The sequence below is a fragment of the Solanum lycopersicum genome, chromosome 12, assembly GCF_036512215.1.
Source record: "Solanum lycopersicum chromosome 12, SLM_r2.1".
Taxonomy (NCBI): Eukaryota; Viridiplantae; Streptophyta; class Magnoliopsida; order Solanales; family Solanaceae; genus Solanum; species Solanum lycopersicum.
The window spans coordinates 48,051,998-48,072,165 of NC_090811.1; the positions used below are offsets into that span (position 1 = coordinate 48,051,998).

Genomic DNA, 20,168 nt, shown 5'->3' on the forward strand with positions numbered 1-20,168 from the left:
TTTTTCTGGTGTTTGAAGCCCACATTAGAGTTTAGATTTGAATCACGCACCGCATAATCCATTTAAAGACGTGACACTCTTAATATGATTTTCTCTATATTTAGACTCGAACCCGAATCTTTAATTAATGGTAGAGCAGTCCTACCACAACACCCATCCCATGTTGGTAGAGATGAATATCCTCAGCATACTGCCAGAAAAGGACAAGGATGGCCCAGAAATAAAAGTTACTTGGGGAGGAAAACAATGACAAAGGTGAGTTAATGGGAATAATTAAGCAAAAAGAGAAGAAGATAAAGGGGATGTGCATGTGGATAAGTAGCTTTACTTTACTTTTTTTTTTAGAGCTTTTTTTTATTAGGGAGGGTTATATCCAAAAGTAAAAGCTATATCTTGTGATTTATTTTGTCACACTCTTGCTTTTATGGACCAAACATGAAAATGAACAACAATAGAGAGAGCTAATATGTGTTTTTATCTCTTCGTATTCTCTAGTTTAAACCATGAGATCAGCATAAATGTATATTTTCATATACTTATAATAATAATAATAATAATACTTCATCCGTTTAAAAAAGAATGACCTTATTTCCTTTTTAGTCCATTTCAAAAAGAATAATTCCTTTCCCTTTTTAGCAACATTTTAACTTTAACTTTCCACGTGATATGTTTAAGACCACAAGATTAAAGAACATTTTGTACATTTGACATAACTTTAATGTAAAACCATAAGATTAAAAATTTTTTTTTTCCTTAAACTCTGTTCCAAATCAAATAAGGTCATCCTTTTTTAAACGAAGGAAATATAACGTAGCAAATATTGGAGTAATTAACTAGAAAACAACTACATGTTATATATTATATTACTCTTTATCATTTGTCGTGCAACGTGTTACTTAATTCTTTTCTTCAAATTTGTTGTATATAATCATATATACAGTGACGAAATCAAAATTTTTAATAAGGAAGATCAAAATCTGAAAAGTGAACACACGAAGTGAAAGGGGATTTAACATCTATATATACGTATAAAATTATTTTAACCATGCATAAATGGTACATATATAACGGGTTGATTATGGAGAATGTCAAAATTTGGACAAGTTAAAAATATATTTAGTTAAATGAAGAGGTTAGATGAACGATTGTTTCTTCCAACAAACCAGATCCAATTGTCATCGCCTTCAAATATATGCACAATAAAAAAATAATAAGAAAAAAAATCACTTCACTACCAAGAAAAAAAGGGTTAAGGATTCATTTGTTTGCACTTAAAAGGGATTTGAATCTTGATCAATCAATTTCACCTCATTTAGTGTGTCTTTTTTTGAGGACTGAATCTTAATTATTCAGATTCAATTCATTAATATTGTTTGTTTTATTTCCTTATAAGGCTTTAAATAGGTCTGAATGAATCAAATTTGTAACACTCTTAACCATTCACACTAAAAAATAAGACTCCTATTCTAATTCAACTACCTTACAACAACTCATAAAAGTTTTTTTCCTATATAATTAATGTTAGTTACATGCTTACTGATTTCTTTTATTCTTACTAACTTAATATACATCTTTTACTTTTATAAATTGTCACGTTCCAGACCGTCGTGATTGATACACATACTAATCCTTCGAGGGGAGAACCACTACTACAACCCAAATAAGAAACTAAATCAAAACTAAGACAATTAAGTTACAAAACCAAGTTAAATAACTAAATAAATGCGGAATTTAAATACCTAGAATCTGAAAGTCAATGTACCTAAAACTCAACCAAGTTTAAACAAGAAGGGATGCAACCCCAGTCTAATGAATTAAATAACTAGCTAAAGCAATTGCCCAAGTCCAAATTGGTTAACATAGACTAAAGAGAATTTCATGGCCCGAAAGATGCTAGCTCACCCATGGATTTGAAGCTATGATCACTGATCTTCTAAGCGAGGTCTGTCAATAGTCGCGTAACGATTTCCTATACTCAACAAAAATAAGAACAAGTGAAGTATCACTACACAACCAAAGTGTACTGGTAGGATCATGCAATACATATCATAGTCTACAACATTATCAACATGAAATTCAACAATACATTTCACATGCTTATCACATTATTGGTTCTCTCACGGAATCCAAACCCAAACCATTAGCTTGCCCGAATGTGACAATCTGATCTCAAAGTTATGCTGGAACGTGGCAATTCGATCTAATATTATGCCGGCATGTGGAAACCCGATCCAAAGTTATTCCGGAATGTGGAAACTGATCTCATATTTAAACAGGAACATGACAACTGATCCCAAACACACACCACAATCAAAATCACAAGTATATCATCAAGATCATACATTTATATCATGATTTCATGGCAAAATCATTCCTCTATATTGTTTACAACATGTGTGATCAATATTGCAACATTCATACATATACAAGTATCACAATGAATCAAAGAGCATGCATATATCACACAATCAAGAAATTACAATCATCACCAACCTAGAAACAAACTTGAAACCTTAAGAAACTTGATCCTTCCCTTTCAGGATTCGTTCCGCTTTTCTTGGTATATAAACAATAAATACAATATAAGAATCAATAAACAATCACTCATTACATGAAGCTATAATAATTCTATAAACCCTAGATCATACCCATGATCCCTAGTATCTAATATAGGGTTGTTTATACCATATAATCTATTTCAAAACCCTTCCCCATCAATATTAACCCATTCTATTACATTCTACTAGTTGAAGAATGGATTCAGAGAGTGAAAAGCTTACCTTTAGCTTCAAGAATGATGAAAAAAAATAGAAATCGTATGGGGTCGTTTCTTAGATCTAAAAGTGCATAATGAGCTCGTTTAGGGGTTTATAAACGATTTTAATTCGCGTCCTGCCCGCCACAACAACACTCATCCGCTCACCATAATGGCAGAAACACTCGCCACAACAGGATTTCCGAACCAATGAGCAACATAAAGAATTTCCAAATCCCCATTTCACAACACACCTCTAACATATACGTTCAAAAAATACTGTTTATGCTAAGATCGATTCCAGGAGTTCTATATGCTCGAATTCAATTCTGTAAAGTCATACAATTCTTTAATAAATTATCTAACTACACATGCAATCAAAATAATAAATGATTCACTCGTTTGTTACCAGATTTTGCTACACCTTAATGACTCCAATTTCGTCCAAATATGGATTAGATTGGGAAAATTCCAATTACTACGAAAAAAATTTGGCCTAAAATTTTCCCCTGTTGGCTTTTCTATAACGACAGAACTTTGAATTAATAAGCACTCACATTATATAATATTTAGAATGATTTAAAAAATAAAAAAAGTATTAATTATTTGATCGATAACAATAACAAATGTCCATTATGAAATAAAATATTTTCATAAATATTATATTACTACTCTATACAAATAATTTACATTGCACTAGATTAGATTCTCAAAGTTTTTGAATGCAAAGAATAGTCATATTAATGATGTAACATAATGTTAAATTCTTAATAGATAAATCATATTACCTTGTTAGGATAAAAATGTTCAAAACATTATTTTCTATATGTAAAAAAACTGTTTTACTAAAATGAGGTTTATAATATTTTATTGATATTAAATTTAATTTCATATGTACATTCAGATATTGAAAACAAAAAGTCTCAATAATCTAGTTTATGATTCAGAGACAACATGATCTAAATATTCAGATGTTTATTAAGATTTACACATCTAGATCTTAATGCATATCTTAATATCAAGATGTGTATTCAGATTCAGACGTCTCAATCTTAATGAAAACAAATGAGGCCTAAATTGCAAAGGTTTATTTGTAAAGGGTGTTAAAAATCCACTTTAAGATCATTTTGTCGCATTTACTTTAGCCCACGTTATAAAATTTATTTTGTGACAATTTTATCGTCAAGGTTTGTGATAGCCTTCATAAATTGCGTAAAAAATTGTGAAGCTTTGAAAATGAGACAATTCGTTATAATTTGTGGTAGTTTTATAGTGGAGGTTTTTGATAACCCCACAAATAGTATCAAATTGTGAAGTTCTGTAAATGCCACGAGTCATTATAATTTGTGGCGGTTAAGGAGTCCATTAAAAACTTAAACTATAAGAATCACTTTAGAGAATAAGAAAATATAATCATGAAAACTACAAGTACCACGGAATATATGCATTGCAAGTTTGGTTAGCACGAGAAGAGCAAATTAAGTTGGAAATTGATCAAATGCAATCTTAAAATGCAGACAATTGAGATCTCGGTTCATTATTTTAAGAGAATGGAATAATTGATAAAAATGTTACTCGTACAATTTATAAGTGAATGCTTAGAATAGAGAAGTTATCGAGGTGTTATGTCATTAAAAGAATATATCTACTAAAGACCAAAGCAAAAGGTAAATTCACTTAACAGTATCAATATAGCTCAATATATTTTAATGAGATGAATATTTTAGAGAAATAAATGTTGGATGTACAATCATACAAAATTAGGTAAGATTAAAAATGACATCCTCCATCGTAAGGTACATGTAGCAGTATCGACAATAGAATGAGAAATCACTTGATATTATATCTACAAAGTATTAGTGTTTGATAATGGTGATGACTAGTACTGGTAGTTATGAGTGTACATTGACGATGATCATGATTAATAGTTGCAGATAGTAGCTAGTGGTAATTGTGATTGAAAATATAAGTGACGATAATAGTTACTAGTGTTATTGATACTTTGATGATAGTGATAAATGAAGAGGGTAAATGATAATATATGGTAATGATTGTCAATATTTATTAATGATTGTTATGGTAATGATGATTGGTGGTAATGTTTGTAATATTGACTAGTGGTAGTGAGTAAAAAACAGTAGCAAAAGATTTCTTCAAAAATGACAAATATCAACTCAAAAATGTATATAAAAATACAATAAAAATACTCTTTGACTTAATTTGGGAGATTCTCTAACCAACAACCATCAATATGAACTATGTGATGATATAACATCTCACCTACGCTACAAGAATTATCCTATATCTTGTCGTTGGCATAGACCACCTCAACTAAGTGGATCCACTATGTTATGCCTGAAGACATTAACAATTCATCTAAAAATTATGATCGTTTATCCACGTTGATTACATGGTTTATGAGGAATGTGAGTTGCCTGAACTCATCTTTATATCTGTGCTAATATTACTCCAAATGAATATGCAAGTGGTCAAATGTATAAAATATGCTCTTTCTATGGTTTGAGATAGTTTCTCAAACTATCCTCTTAAAAGAGCTTAATGCTATGAAGTATCTATGAACTCATAAACTCTTTCAGAAATCAAAGTTACTTTGTTCTCAAATAATACTCTTTATTTATATAAAAATGAAACATTTGAAAATACTCAGTTCCCTTAAACTTTACTCAATGTCTCTTTAAACATTCCAAAAGAAATCAGTTTAACACACAAATATTAGCTTTAAAAGATTTATAACTCGAAATAGGGTTCATGCTGTAATGTAGACATGAATAAATAAGCTCAAGGATCTAAATAACAATATAGAAAACTCAATACTCAGAATTCAAGAACTTATAACTCAAGGATGCTATTCCTCTCAAGAATACTCGATTCATAGGGTTCATGTTGAAAAGTAGACATGAATGAATGACCTCAACAACCTCAATGCATAACTCAACCTTAATTTGCACTTGCTTTCTACTTCTTAATTTATCTAATTTATTTCAATTTAATTAATCATGTTTTATCATTGACTTTTTAAGTTTATTTTCAATTCATTGAATTATCTTCTTAGACATTTCAAGCTCAAACAAATAAGTTTATCAAATAACTAAATTTAAAAATACATTATCTTCACTGTTGTCCGTATTTACCGACTAATTATGATCGCGAGGGGCTACATATCTATATTTCAGATGCAAGTGTGATTGCAACTACTTATGTGTTGTATCGCATTGCTTTGGCACAAGGGCTAACTTGACTTGTATGTATCTATGGAGTGCCCCTCCAAATTATGGACATCTTCATAGTGTTAATCACTCTCTTGAACCATACTCTTTCGTGCCACATTATGATGCATCATAGTGGGATTAGCTAAGAGGAGCTCTAGCTACGGTAGACAGACACTTTGGTGTACTAAATAAGGTCTTCCACCATATTCCGGATACTCACGTCTTGCATCATCTATTCTCAACGATTCCTCATTACCATGCACTCGAGGCAACCAGAGCTATCAAGTCATTACTATGAGAATACAACCAATTAATTGATAGTACCCCCATTTTATAAGGCAATATGGAGGTAATATAAGGAATGCAACCTATGTCGAATAGGATGCAAGATCTTAAGATAGAGGTAATTGTTTGGTTTAAAAACGAGATAAATTAAAAATCAATTTAGATAAGATGAGTCACAATAATTATTTTAAACTGAGGTCTCTTTATAATTTGTTAGGATTGTTGTTTCCTATCATTCTATTTATGTATCATTTTCATATCGTATTGTATTTGTATTACATTATGTGGTTGAAATATGAAAGAGTTGGTTTGGTTCTTATGGAATCAAACTAAATGGAAGATGAATTGACATGAATATTTGGTAGGAAGATAATTAGTACAAAATAAAAGTCAAAGATAGTATCTTGGTAGGTGAAATTTAGGCAAATCATAAAATGGTTTCATATTCTTAACCTTGACATTTTTGACACATAGTGATGTCATAGATGACATCAATAGGATGAACTTATTCCTACAAATAGGTGGCTCTTAATTCATTTTCAAATCAACCTCTCACTTGCCTTCTCACCTTCTAAGATATTTGTTGTGTTCTCTCTTGTATTATTTCACTTGTATTCTCTGTAGAGTGAAATAAATATTGGTGCACTTGTTCTTTGGTGGACATAGGATCATTTTGATTCAAACCACGTTAAATATTGTTGTTCTTCCTTGTTCTTTAGTTTCATGTTTCCGCTAACAATTGGTATCAGAGCCAAGGTTCTACCTATGTATGCTTGTGATTGCAGCACAGTCTGAACTTCCACATAGACAAGAATTACTTTGTTTTTTTGTAGTTCCAAATACATTGTAGTTAGAAAAGGAAGAACAAGTAAAGATGAGTTCCATGAAATTTGAAATTGATAGATTTAGTGGGCGCAACAATTTCAATATGTGGAAAATCCAGATGATGGCGTCACTGTGGAGGGAAGGTTCAATCCATGCTATTGACGGAAAGTATACCGATAAGATATCAAATTCTGAAAAGGAAAAGGATTGAAGGAGATGCATGGAGTGCAATCCAACTGTCCCTTGCACCTAACGTGCTTTGTGAAGTCAGTACAAGTACCGAAGAGACGGCCAAAGAGTTATGGGAAAAGCTGGAAGGGCTTTACCAGGACTAGTCACTGACAACAAGGATGTTGTTACAATGGGGTTTTCATACATTTAAGATTGATTTGGTTACTTTGTTGCAAGACCATCTAGACGTGTTCAATAAACTTGTGATGGACTTACAAACTACTAGAATTAAAAAGGACGAGGAAACGCTTGCATATTCTTTGCTATTTTCATTGACTTTAAAATATCGTGATATTGATAATTCAATGATGTATAGCAAACAACCTATCAAACTCGAGCAAGTGCGGCAAGAACATAACTCTTATGATATGCGAATGCTTTTTGAAGGAGACAAAAGTGACGAAGCTAGTGGATTCTTTGTAAGAGGTCATACTATCCAATAGGGAAGGAGAAAATTGAATTATAGATCATAGTCACATGTGAACAAAAAAGATGCGGAGTGTTAGGGCTGTCAAAAGAAGGGGCACTTTGAACGAGATTGTCCTATGTTGAGGTCCATAGAAATGGTGCGTGCATCCATTGTTGAGCAAGTACATGATAATGATGATGATTATGTACTAACAAAATCATGCAATAGTGGAGTCTATGAAAACAAATGGGTCTTCGACTCTAGCTATACTCTGCATATGACATTCCGAAAAGATTGGTTCAGCAGCTATGAAACAAGCAGAGGAACTATATTAATGGGCAATAATGCAACTTGTAAAATAGTTAGCATTGGTTCAATTCGTGTTCGTTGTGATGATGGAATCGTGAGGACTATTACATAAGTCTGTCATGTTTTTGGTCTAAAGAAGAATCTGATCTCCCTGGGTACTTTGGATAAACAAGTCTATAAAATACATGAGTGAAGGAGGATTTATGAAAGTGACTAATGGATCTTTAGTCATATTGAAGGCCAAGCTGGAGGATGGCCTTTCCAAACTTGCGGGAAGCACCATTATTAGCTCAGTAAATGCATCTATAATGCAGTTATTTAATGATGACAAGGAAATATTATGGCACATGATACTAGGCCATATGAGCGCACGAATATTGGAGATTTTAAGCAACCGCAACCTTTTGAATGGTGAGAAGATCAGAACACTTGAATTTTGTGAAAACTGCGTCTCAGGGAAGCAGAAAAAGGTCAGCTTTAGCACTGGCAAGCACAAGAATGGAGGGGTGCTAGACTAGATCTATTCAGATTTATGGGGTCCCTCTAAGCTTCCATCTAAGGGAGGAAAGAGGTATCTTCTCACATTCATTGATGATTTTTCATGAAAGTTTTGGGTGCATCTCCTGAAGGCAAAAAGTAATGCTTTTGAATCATTTAAAGAGTGGAAGATTTTGGTTGACAATTTAATTGAGAGAAAAATAAAGTATCTTCACACAGACAATGGCTTGGAGTTTTGCAATGAAGAATTTAATGATTTCTGCAAGGTTCATGGGATCGCAAGACATAAGATGGCCAGGCACACATCATAGCAGAATGGAGTTGCTGAAACAATGAACAGAACTCTTCCTGAGAAGGCTCGTTGTATGCTCTTAAAAGCCAAGATGTCCAGAGTATTTTGGTCTGAAGCAGTTCATATTGCTTCTCATATTGTCAATCGATCTCCAGCATCAGCGATTGACTTTAAGACTCCGAATGAGGTCTGGTCAGGTGAACCCTCTAAGTATTCATCCTTACGAATATTTGGGTGTCCAGATTATTATCATGTTAATGAAGGAAAACTTGAACCAAAGGCTAAAAAGGCCATATTTGTAGGGTATGTAGATGGAGTAAAAGGGTACAAACTATGGTGTTTTTCTTTACTCAAATTTTTAGTTAGTAGAGATGTTACCTTTGATGAATCCTATATTGTTGATCCTCTTAAATTTTTTTGGAGTTATCAAGAAATAAGAACAATCAGGTGGAGCTACCGGTGGAGCTTACTAAGGAACGGGATCAAGAGACTGAAATTGATTAGTCAAATGATGCAGATCTTGAAGAACTTGCTTTTAATGAGCTATACACAATTGCGAAGGGAAGGGACAAAAGACAGATACAGAAATCGGAATGTCTTATAGAGCAAGAAAATCTTATTGCACTTGTGTTCATAGCTGTAGAAGAAGAGATTAAGGATCTCAATCCCTCTTCATATGTTGAAGCAACTTTTTGCAAAGATGCTGCACAATGGCAGTTAGTCATGATGGAAGAGATGGAGTCTCTTCAAAAAAATGAGACATGGATCTTAGTTAAAAGGCTAAGGGGATGAGGACAGATGGATGCAAATTGGTCTACATAAATAAAGAAGGTATTCCAAAAGTGAAAGATGCTAGATTCAAGGCGAGATCGGTTGCAAAGGGTTTCAGTCAGAAGGAGGGAATTGACTACAATGATATCTTCTCTCCAGTAGTGAAACATCACTCCATTTGCGTTCTATTAGCATTGGTTGCACAATTTGATTTAGATCTTCAACAACTTGATGTCAAAATTGCTTTCTTACATGGTGATCTAGAAGAGACAATCTATATATATCAGCCTGAGGTTTCATAGCTGAAGGAAAAGAAGACCATGTTTGCCAACTGAAGAAGTCTTTGTATGGTTTGAAGCAATCCTCTAGAGAGTGGTGCAAAAGATTTGATGCATTTATGACTACACATGGATTTTTGAGGAGTGCATTTGATAGTTGTGCGTATCACAAGAAGATGTCTGGTAATTCTATGATTTATCTATTGTTGTATGTTGATGATATGCTTATTGCTGCTAACAACATCATAGATATAAATATTTTAAAGAAACTGTTGAGCAAGGAATTTGATATGAAGGATTTGGGAGTTGCAAAGAAAATCCTTGGAATGGAGATTTCAAGAGAAAATGGTGTTGTACATCTTTCTCAGAAGAGATACATCAAAAAAGTTGTTGAAATATTCAATATGCATATGAGCAAGCCTGTAAGTACACTGTTAGCTTCTCATTTCAAGCTTCCAGAGTTACAAAAGCCTTAGTCTATGGATGAGGTGGAGAATATGTCCAAGGTTCCTTATGCGAGCGCAGTCGGTAGAATAGTGTATGCTATGGTGTGCACACGTCCAGATATTTCTCAATATGCAATTGTGGTAAGCAGGTACATGGAAAATCCAGGAAAAAGGCACTGGGAAGCTCTCAAGTGGATATTGAGATATCTCAAAGGAGCTCTTGATGTTGGCCTAACCTTCCGTAAAAGTGAAGGTATTTCAATTCTCGGTTATGTAGATTCTGACTATGCAGGGGATCTTGATCGAAAGAGGTCCACAACTAGATACATCTTTACTCTCGTTGGCAGTGCCGTTAGTTAGAAATCGATTTTACAATTTATTGTTGCTTTGTCTACAACTGAGGCAGAATATATGGCAGCAACGGAGGCAGTGAAAGCTATTTGGTTGAAAGGTTTGGTGGCAGAATTGAGTTCGGTTTAGTCTGAACCAATTCTAAGACGTGATACTCAAAGTGCTATCATTTGATTAAAAATAAAAGATTTCATGAGCGCACCAAACACATTGATGTCAGATTTCATTTTATTCGAGATATCGTAGAAGAGGGATCTATGAATGTTGAGAAGGTTATCACAGAGGATAACATTGCAGACATGTTGACCAAAATAGTCTCGCTTACCAAGTTTGCACACTGCAAGGACTTGACGGGAGTATGCTTCAAGTGATACAACTCTAGTGGAACAATTGCTAAGTGGAGCTAGTATGTTCAACAAAGGTTTGATTCTTCTTGTTTCTTACAACGGGATTGCTCTTTAAGCCTATAAGTTTTGGCCGGAGTTGTTTATACGCATGCTCAGAACACAAACCAAGGTGGAGATTGAAAGAGTTGGTTTGGTTCTTATGGAATCAAACTAATGGAAGATGAATTAACATGAATATTTGGTAGGACGATAATTAGTACAAAATAAAAGTCAAATATAGTATCTTGGTAGGTGAAATTGAGGCAAAACATAAAATGGTTTCATATTCTTAACCTTGACATTTTTGACACATAGTGATGTCATGAATGACATCAATAGGATGAATTTATTCCTATAGATAGGTGGCTCTTACTTCATTTTCAAGTCATCCTGTCACTTGCCTTCTCACCTTATAAGGCATTTGTTTTTCTCTTTCTTGTAGTATTCACTTGTTTTCTTTATAGAGTGAAATAAATATTGGTGCAGTTGTTCTTTGGTGGACGGAGGATCATTTTGATTCGAACCACGTTAAATATTGTTGTTCTTCCTTGTTCTTTAATTTCACGTTTCCCCTAACAAAATACAATATTTTGATAGAATGTATTATTATTGTCCTTGAATCATATAGTTAGTCAAAGGTGCAGAGTGCACAATTTTCACGAATATCCTGAGCAATCTCGTTATGAGGCTTACGTGTTGAGGAACTTCTCCATTGTATCTGTAGAAAAGGCAACGATTTCAAGTACTAGCTAGTCCTTGGCGTGACCATTTTTTTGGCTAGTTATTCTTGATATTGGTGTGGTTTTTTCTCTTCTGGATATTTTTCAACTGTTCATACACAACAAAAATACTTACTTCAGTACTTCACCTTTGAGTTAGTTCACAAAGATGTTCTGTTCAGTTGAAATGTAGCCATGTTGACGGATTTTTAGAGTTAATTTTTTATAGTCATTCAACTGATGTACTTAGAAAGTCACTTTTCTTTGTTTTACAATAGAAAAGTCACCTCTACTATTCTCATTTCCCTACAAACATTTTTCCTCCAACATGCATATCGATTTCTTAATCATATTGTATATTTCTTGATTTTACATCGTTATGAGCTAATTTTAGATTGATGAGAAAATTGCGGAATAGTTTCTAAGGTAGCTCCAGCGTTAACAATGTAAACATTCCCAAGTAAGAGTTCTTAGAGGAGTGGTTATTAAAGTAACCATTCATTTTCCATAACTCTTTGTCATCGCAGATTGAGTTGAAAATTCCTGGTGGCATTGAGTTCACTGTGATATTATCTACTCCCCATTCAAGTGACATAATCTGCTATTCAATTATTTGAAGTATTAGTTATGTTGCCATAACATAGAAGATAAAATGGAAGGCAAAGATACTATTTAGGTGAAATAACAATATTTAAGTGAAATGAAAATGGTTGAGCGACTTTTTGAGATAAAAACTGTTAGCTGAGTGACCATTTGAGAAATTAATCATTGGGAAATTCAAGATCAGAGTTGATGCTTCACTTGAATTTATGGAAGGAAAAGGTTGCAATACATAAAAGTGAGGGACTAAGGGAGTAATACCTATAGAAGTATTTTATAATCTCTTAGCTTTATAATAAGCATCATTATTGGAAGGCAGGCAATAAACTATGCAAAAGTGAATTGAAAATTCAAGAAGTCAAGTTATAATAACAAAAATAGGATTAAATTATTTCATGAGTCATGATCAGTACTTCATGTGATTATCAATAATCAAACAAGATGACAGTTTTAATAATGAAAAAACTGGAATCCAATGCATACTACCACAACAAAAGAGACATTTAGTGGCAATATTTATTCTTTTAGCGGCAATATTTATGGCTGTCAGACTATTAGTCTCTCATGTGCTAGCTTTAGATTCCATTTTTTCATCATTAAAATTAAGGCTTAGTACTTATTTCAAACTAATTCAGATTCGTGTCACATAGAAGAAGGTAGTGCTCCTCCACGCCACTAGGAATTTTTATTTTCAAGGTTCGAACCCAAGACTTTTGGTTACTTTTGTTGAAAATATAAAGGCATATAAGTAGGCTCTTCATAAATCTCACAAGACTTAGAGAGAAGAGAAGAGAGAGATAGACTACTTATATTAGCTATTGCATAATACCACAAGTGTTTTTCTATGGAACCATGGAAAGACCTAATAGGAAAAGTAGTGATGGTGACCGAGTCCTCCTACGGAATTGGAATAGAGTTTTGTCTCGACTCGGCAAAAACCGTTTGCAGGATCATTGCTTCCGCTCATCGTGTTGACAGTCTGAAAACTCTCCTGCACCAAGACTAAAAATTCAGAGGGCCTGGCTCGGCGTGCAATCGCTGTCCAGCTTGACATCACTGCTGATAGTGCTACTATTGAGGTTGTTGTACAAAGAGCTTGGATGCTTTCGGACGTATCAATGTCTTGATTAACAACCCATGCGTAAGAGGTAATCTAAAAATTTACTAATTTATTACAAATTTCATTCTAACTTATTTTTTGGTTGTATTTAATATATTTACGTAGGTAATGTGTACAATTCACTGGATTTGCCAGAAGAGGAATGGGAACATACCTATAAGACGAATCTAAGAGGGGCATGGTTGGTGTCAAAATATGTGTGTAGACATATGCGCGATTCTAAACAGGGTGGAAGCTCTATTATTAATATCCCTTCAATTGCTGGTTTAAATAGAGTACTAATATCCGGGGGTCTTGCTTATGCTTCTTCGAAGATGGCACTTGACATGGTCACTAAGGTAGCTCTAGCTAGAGATGTTCCATTGTTTTCTTCGATGTTATGTTAAGTTAATAATTCAAGTAATTCAATGGCAAATGATGGCCCTTGAGTTGGAAGTAGACAATTTCAGAGTGAACTCGATATCACCACGAATTTTCAAATTCGAGATAACAAAGACTCTTATGGAAAAAGAATGGTTCAATAATGTTACTGTAAGTACCATTCCTCTAAGAACTCTTGGAACGACATATCCGACTTTAACATTAACCGTTGGGTACTTAATCCATGATTCTTCAGAATATATATCGGGCATGTATTCATTGTTGATGTTGGAACAACCTTAGCAGGTGTTCCAATTTTCTCATCACTCTAAATTAGCTCGTAAGATATGAAAACATTGAATTTGTCGACATGTATTTCTTTTTTATAATTCTCAAAGCAAATGTATCTTAAGACTGTTAACATAAGTTCCATATTGGTTGAGGGAAATATGGGTCATAGTGTCTCTTTACATGATTTCAGACAATTCTTTCATTTATGAGTTATCTTTTGGAGTTGACTTAGATCCAATGTTCTCTTCACACATGAGGTAATGAAAAAATTCTCAGTAGATACTCATAGATATATTCCAATTAGGCATAATACATAAATGTGCCATTTAATTTGGCTTCATTATGTTTATGTCCTTTAACTTTGGATATGCACAAGTAGACACTCAAACTATTGTATAAAGTTGAACAAGTAAATACATGAATCCTATATGACACAATACACACAGGACACCATATAGAACAAAAAATGACATCTAGGATTCCACGTAGGACAAAAAATGACTATTCTTATCTTCCACCCTTCTTAGTTAACACCATACTTCTCATGGAAATATACTCATCATCGTCACCACTCCAACAGTAGTTCCCTTGAGCACGATGAAGTGTATATGCCAAGGCTAATCAATATTCAGATTACCATTAATGCCTGCATTGTTAACCAAGGCATCAATGTGTCCGAACGCGTTCTAAGCTAACTTTACAGCAGCTGCAATAGTAGCACCATCAGCAGTGATGTTGAGCTTGTCGGCGAGTGCACACTAGGCCAGACCGTCCAAATTATTAATCTCGTGGCATAAAGATGTCAGCCTGTCAACACGACAGGCTGCAGCAATGATCCTACATCCGACTTTCACCAAGTTAAGACAGAACTCTAGCCGATGACGCCCCTGTCACCATCACTACTTTGTAGGAAATATGGAAGGAAAAATAATATCTTTAGAAAATGCTCAAGTTTATTATAGCATACTTAAGGACACTTGAGATGATTACAATCATCAACTACATCACTATTTATACTACTCAAAATAGAAAACAAAAATTCTTTCACAAATAACTAAATACATGTATCACAATTTACTAGATACATATATTATGAAATTCTAAAGAGACATCTTGAAAAACTAAGAGACAATTTTGGAATACTAATTATTGATTCATTAAGTGCAACACTCCCCCTTAGTTCATTTGCTTGATAACTCCAATGTGTTCTCGAAGATGGCAAAATTTTTCTCTAGGAAATGTTTTGGTGAAGATGTCAGCAAGTTGTTCTCGTGTCTGACAATAATGCAACTGAATTTTGCCTTTCTCTTGTGTGTCTCTGATAAAATGGTAGTTGATGGAAATATGCTTTGATCTTTCATGGCTGACTGGATTATTGGAAATTGCAATTGTTGATTTGTTATTACAATACAGAACAGTCCTTTTTTTTTTTTCACTAATGTCTTCAAATATTTTCCTAAGCAAAATAGCTTGAGAAGTAGCCTGGGATGTTGAAACATATTCTTCTTCGGCAATAACTTGAGAAGTAGCCTTGGATGTTGAAATATATTCTGCTTCGGCAGTGGATTGAGCAACAACACTTTGCTTTTTTGATAACCAAGAACAAATACTTGATCCAAATAAGAAAGCATAACCAGAAGTACTCTTCATGTCATCTATACTTCCAGCCCAATCACTATCAAAATAACTAATTAAGTTCAAATCCCCACCAAATATGTACATTATGCCATAATCCATTGTTCCTTGCAAGTAACGTATACACGCTTTGAAGCTCCAAAATGCACTGGACTTGGTTCTTGCATGAATCTGGATAATAAACTAGCAGCAAACATATATATCTGGCCTTGTTGAAGTAAGATATAGCAAACACCCAATCAAACTCCTATAAAGTGAGCTATTAACTTTCTTTTCTCCATCATATTTTCTAAACTTCTCATTTGCTGCTAATGGTATGTCCACAGACCTGCAATCCATCATTTTAAATTTTTGAAGAATACTTTTAGTGTAACGATCCAAAAAAAAAGAAAAATAAATCAAATAAATAGGTACTTAAGGTGATTTAATTATTAATTAAAATTCTAAAATTTTAAGGGCATAATGGTCCTTTCACGTAATAATTAAAATAAACCCGATTTCTATTAATTTAATTTAAATTCTATTTGAATAAGTCTTGAATTTAGTCTCCTAATCCTAATAGTTCTCTCTCTCACGCTTCTTAACTCTTTCTCCCACGTTCTCCATCTTTCTCACGTTATTCTACCAAGGACAACAAAAACCAAAGAATACATCAACACACTTGAAGAACTCACATAAAATTTTATTTTTTAAAAAAAACAACCAAAAACATTAAGGCGAAGAGAAGTTGTTCGTTGAGTTGTGTGGACGTTGAGGTAACTTGGACTGATTTTTGGAGAGAGTTTTGGGCAGAAAATTGTTCGTTTGAACATCAATAAATGTATGGGTTTCTCTCATGGAATTCTTTCTCCAAGAGTAATTTCTTTATAATGTTTCTTAAACTCTTGAAACTAAGGTTGTTCCCTTTTGTATGTCATTGTCCTTATCTCCCTAACGAATTTGTAGGATGGGTATGTTGTGCTGCTAGATTTCTGCATGAATGATGTGTTTAAATTAAATACGAATGTGTTTATGCGGGGGAAATAACGATAATGATCATCAAAATATGATCGAAAAAGTTAATGTATATGCATGTATAGGGCAGTGTTTTATTCACTGTTTTGGGGGTTTATAAGTTGTGTATTTATTGTGTATTTTATGTGTGTAATGGGTGTACAATGTGATGTTCATTATGATGAAGAATAGTAAATTGAATAACCATCTTTTAGCCAATTAAACTTATGAACAATTTGACTAAAAGTGAGTTGAATAATGACAAGAAATTTCCAGATTTGAGTAATCAATGAAAAGGTTGAAATATGGGTTTTTAAAAAGAATATTAAATCAGTGAGGTCAATGGGAATTGAACCCAAGACCTCACAGGTTAAGATGACTAGAAAAACAAAAAGAACGCGTTAAGGGGATTCGAACTGGGGTTGGAGGCCAGTGAAATTATAAAAAAAAAAAAGGAAGCGAGGCTAGGGGGAATCGAAACCTTGTCCCTGTTACATAAGTAAATAAAAGAAAATGGGGGTTGGGAGAGGGGATCGAATCCACGATTCCCAATTCGCGAAAAAGGAAAGGAAAAGGGGGGCTGGGGGCGAGAATCGAACCCACGACCCCTAGTTTGCGAAATAAAAAAAAAAAGAAACGCGAGGCGTGAGAATCGATTCCACGACCTCAAGGCAAAAGAGTAGGCAAAACTTAAAAAAAATGAGGCTGTGGGGAATTCGATCCCACAACATCATTGCAGTCACCCCATTTAAATAAATTAAAGAAAGAGGGGCTATGGGGGTTCGAACCCACCACCTCACAGCCTCCTCCTCAGCAAAATTAACTGAAAAATAAGGGGGGCTGTGGAGGTTCGAACCCACAAACTCCCTATTCAAGCGAATTTAATTCAAAAATAAAAAAAAGATTTAAATTAGAATTCTAATTAAAATAGAAAATTAATTCTTTCATGTAAATATTGAGATTTAAATTAGAATTCTAATTAAAGTAGAAAATTAATTCTTTCATGTAAATATTGAGATTTAAATAAGAATTTTAATTAAAATAGAAAATTACTCTTTCATGTAAATGATTGAGATTTAATTTAGAATTCTAATTAAAAATAGAAATTTAATTTTGTCATGAAAGTGTTGAGATTCAATTTAGATTTCGAATGTTATGAATATTAGAAATAAAATCAATGAAAAATATAAATAATATCCAAATGATTCAAGATTTGGGTTCCCGTGCCCAAATCTCCGTATTGATACATAAGTCATACGTGAGTAAAATATTTAAGAATAATACCATCTACTTAGATAATAAATCAAGATCTTGGCATATATACAAAATACATAAGTCTTGTAATGCATAATCTTAGGAAAGTAAGAATCACTTAACGAACTATAAATGAAGCCCTATGGCTTGTATGTATAGACACATAAGTTTAACATACATTCAAAAATAAGTGAACCTAAGATATACGTTATAAAATAAAGAAATGAACATTCACATAATAAAAGGTGAGTAACTAAGAAAAATAAAGGTGCTAATAATGAAGAATGTGGTGACAATCATGATGTGAGGCTAATGTATATGATGACAGCAATCCCAAATGAGCCTAAGTAAATTTTATTAATACGTACTCACCAAGGAGAGTGTAAGATGATGAATAGATCAGTCTCTATGAACACTCTAATGAAAATATTGAGTTTAAAACACTCAATACTAATGATTAGATGAGAAATCATCTATTGAGATGTGATGTCCTCATACTAGAAGACAGCTTCCATGATGTATGAGTTTAATGTTATGGAACTTTATACTGAGAATCGATAGGCTAGCTATGAGCGGTGATGCCTTCTTTCGGGAAGGGCGGAGGTTCACATAACTTTAATGAGATGAGACTGTCCGGCTTTCCGGGTATGGGTCTCCATACATCTCCTAGTCTTTGAACCTATATTGCCACTATAGGGATCTGGCGGGGTTGAATTCCCATATACTCTAGCATGTTATTGAGTCACTTTGACCGAGGATTCCACCTCTTTTCGGTGTGGGGTAGACAGTGGATTTCATGATGCTCACATGATCTATGTCGGTTAAAGTTAATGTTCCCAATGAATGAATAAGGTCAGCCTCAAATGAATCATATAAAGAAATGAATGATACCGAAGGTTTTAGGATAGGATAATCAAGAGGTGAGCTAGATTCAGGTAATGACATTAGGTTATTCCTAGGTATAGTTGGTGTTCACACTGGCCTATGAATGAACTAAAATGAGGTACGTATGAATGAGTGAAGCAGACTCTGTGTTTGCTAAAGAAGGCTCCCTAGTTGAGGTCCCATATGTTGAGCCCTCATTTTGGAAAGTCTTAAGGTCATGTCCATGATAACAAGGTCTCATGGCATATGAATGAATAATATGGAATAAGCTATGTGTCATATGTTATGTGCTATATGCAGACGTTATGTGTTGTGTGCATTTAATAACTATAAGGATGCATGTCACTCTCATGGCATAACTTTCCCAATCTCAATTTGGCAAGTCCACGGACTTGACTTCCAAAAATCATGTTGTTAGGAAAGAGATATTCTTTCCCATGCATGTCCCTGATGTGTGCTTGCATATACCCATACTTAGTACAAGTGTGTACTAATTCCATACAAACATCTACTTTTAGGTGCAGGCACAGGTGGACGGTAGAGCTACAGGTTCGTTGTTGCAGCTATCCGGACGTCAGCATTCATCCGTAGTTTGGTAGGTTCTCATGCTTTCGAGGATGCTACTGATTTACACTCTAGCGTAGTTTTAGAGTTGAGCTAGTAGGGTGTGTTCCACTAGCGTTTCTTTCCTATTTTGGTTCAGACTTTGTGTTGGTGCTATTTTAGCCGATATATAATTAATACTTAATGAATTATTTCTTTCAGTTGCTTATCTCTTAAATGTTAGATGGTTGATGATGAACGATTACGAAATATAAAGAATGTTTAGCAAGTATAATTAAAGAATAGAAAAAAAATTCAAATTTTCGGCTAAAAATTAACCTATGTAAAGTAAGAATGACGTAAGTAGGCTTGTTTGCGACCTCTGAGAGGTCAATGATGCCGGTCTCGTCTGGGGTCTAGATTCCAGTCGTGACAACATTGGTATCAGAGCGCTAGGTTAAATTTCGAGAATAATGAGTTCACATCAACCACATTGAGTAGTTTCTAAGTCATGGTAGTGAAGTGCACCAATATCCTGGATTAGAGACTGCATGATGCGTAGAAAAAAATTTTCCTTCTTCTAATCTTATCGTGCTTAAGCTAATGTTTGAATTCTTGGTGTTATGAACATGTCTAACATCAATCCTTGTTGTTTTTAGAGAATGAACACTTGAAGGACTAAGGGTCTGAGGACGGGAGCAG

The 20,168-nt window shown here is 33.9% G+C and overlaps 1 protein-coding gene and 1 pseudogene across 1 annotated transcript; both read left to right on the forward strand.

The window, feature by feature from the left end:
- Nucleotides 1–10,362: 10,362 nt before the first annotated feature.
- LOC138340395 (secreted RxLR effector protein 161-like) lies at nucleotides 10,363–10,689 on the forward strand. The gene has a single exon (XM_069292119.1). The coding sequence runs from the start codon at nucleotides 10,363–10,365 to the stop codon at nucleotides 10,687–10,689; it is 327 nt and encodes a 108-aa protein (XP_069148220.1).
- Nucleotides 10,690–13,229: 2,540 nt separating this feature from the next.
- On the forward strand, nucleotides 13,230–14,226 carry LOC109119048 (uncharacterized; annotated as a pseudogene).
- Nucleotides 14,227–20,168: the final 5,942 nt, after the last annotated feature.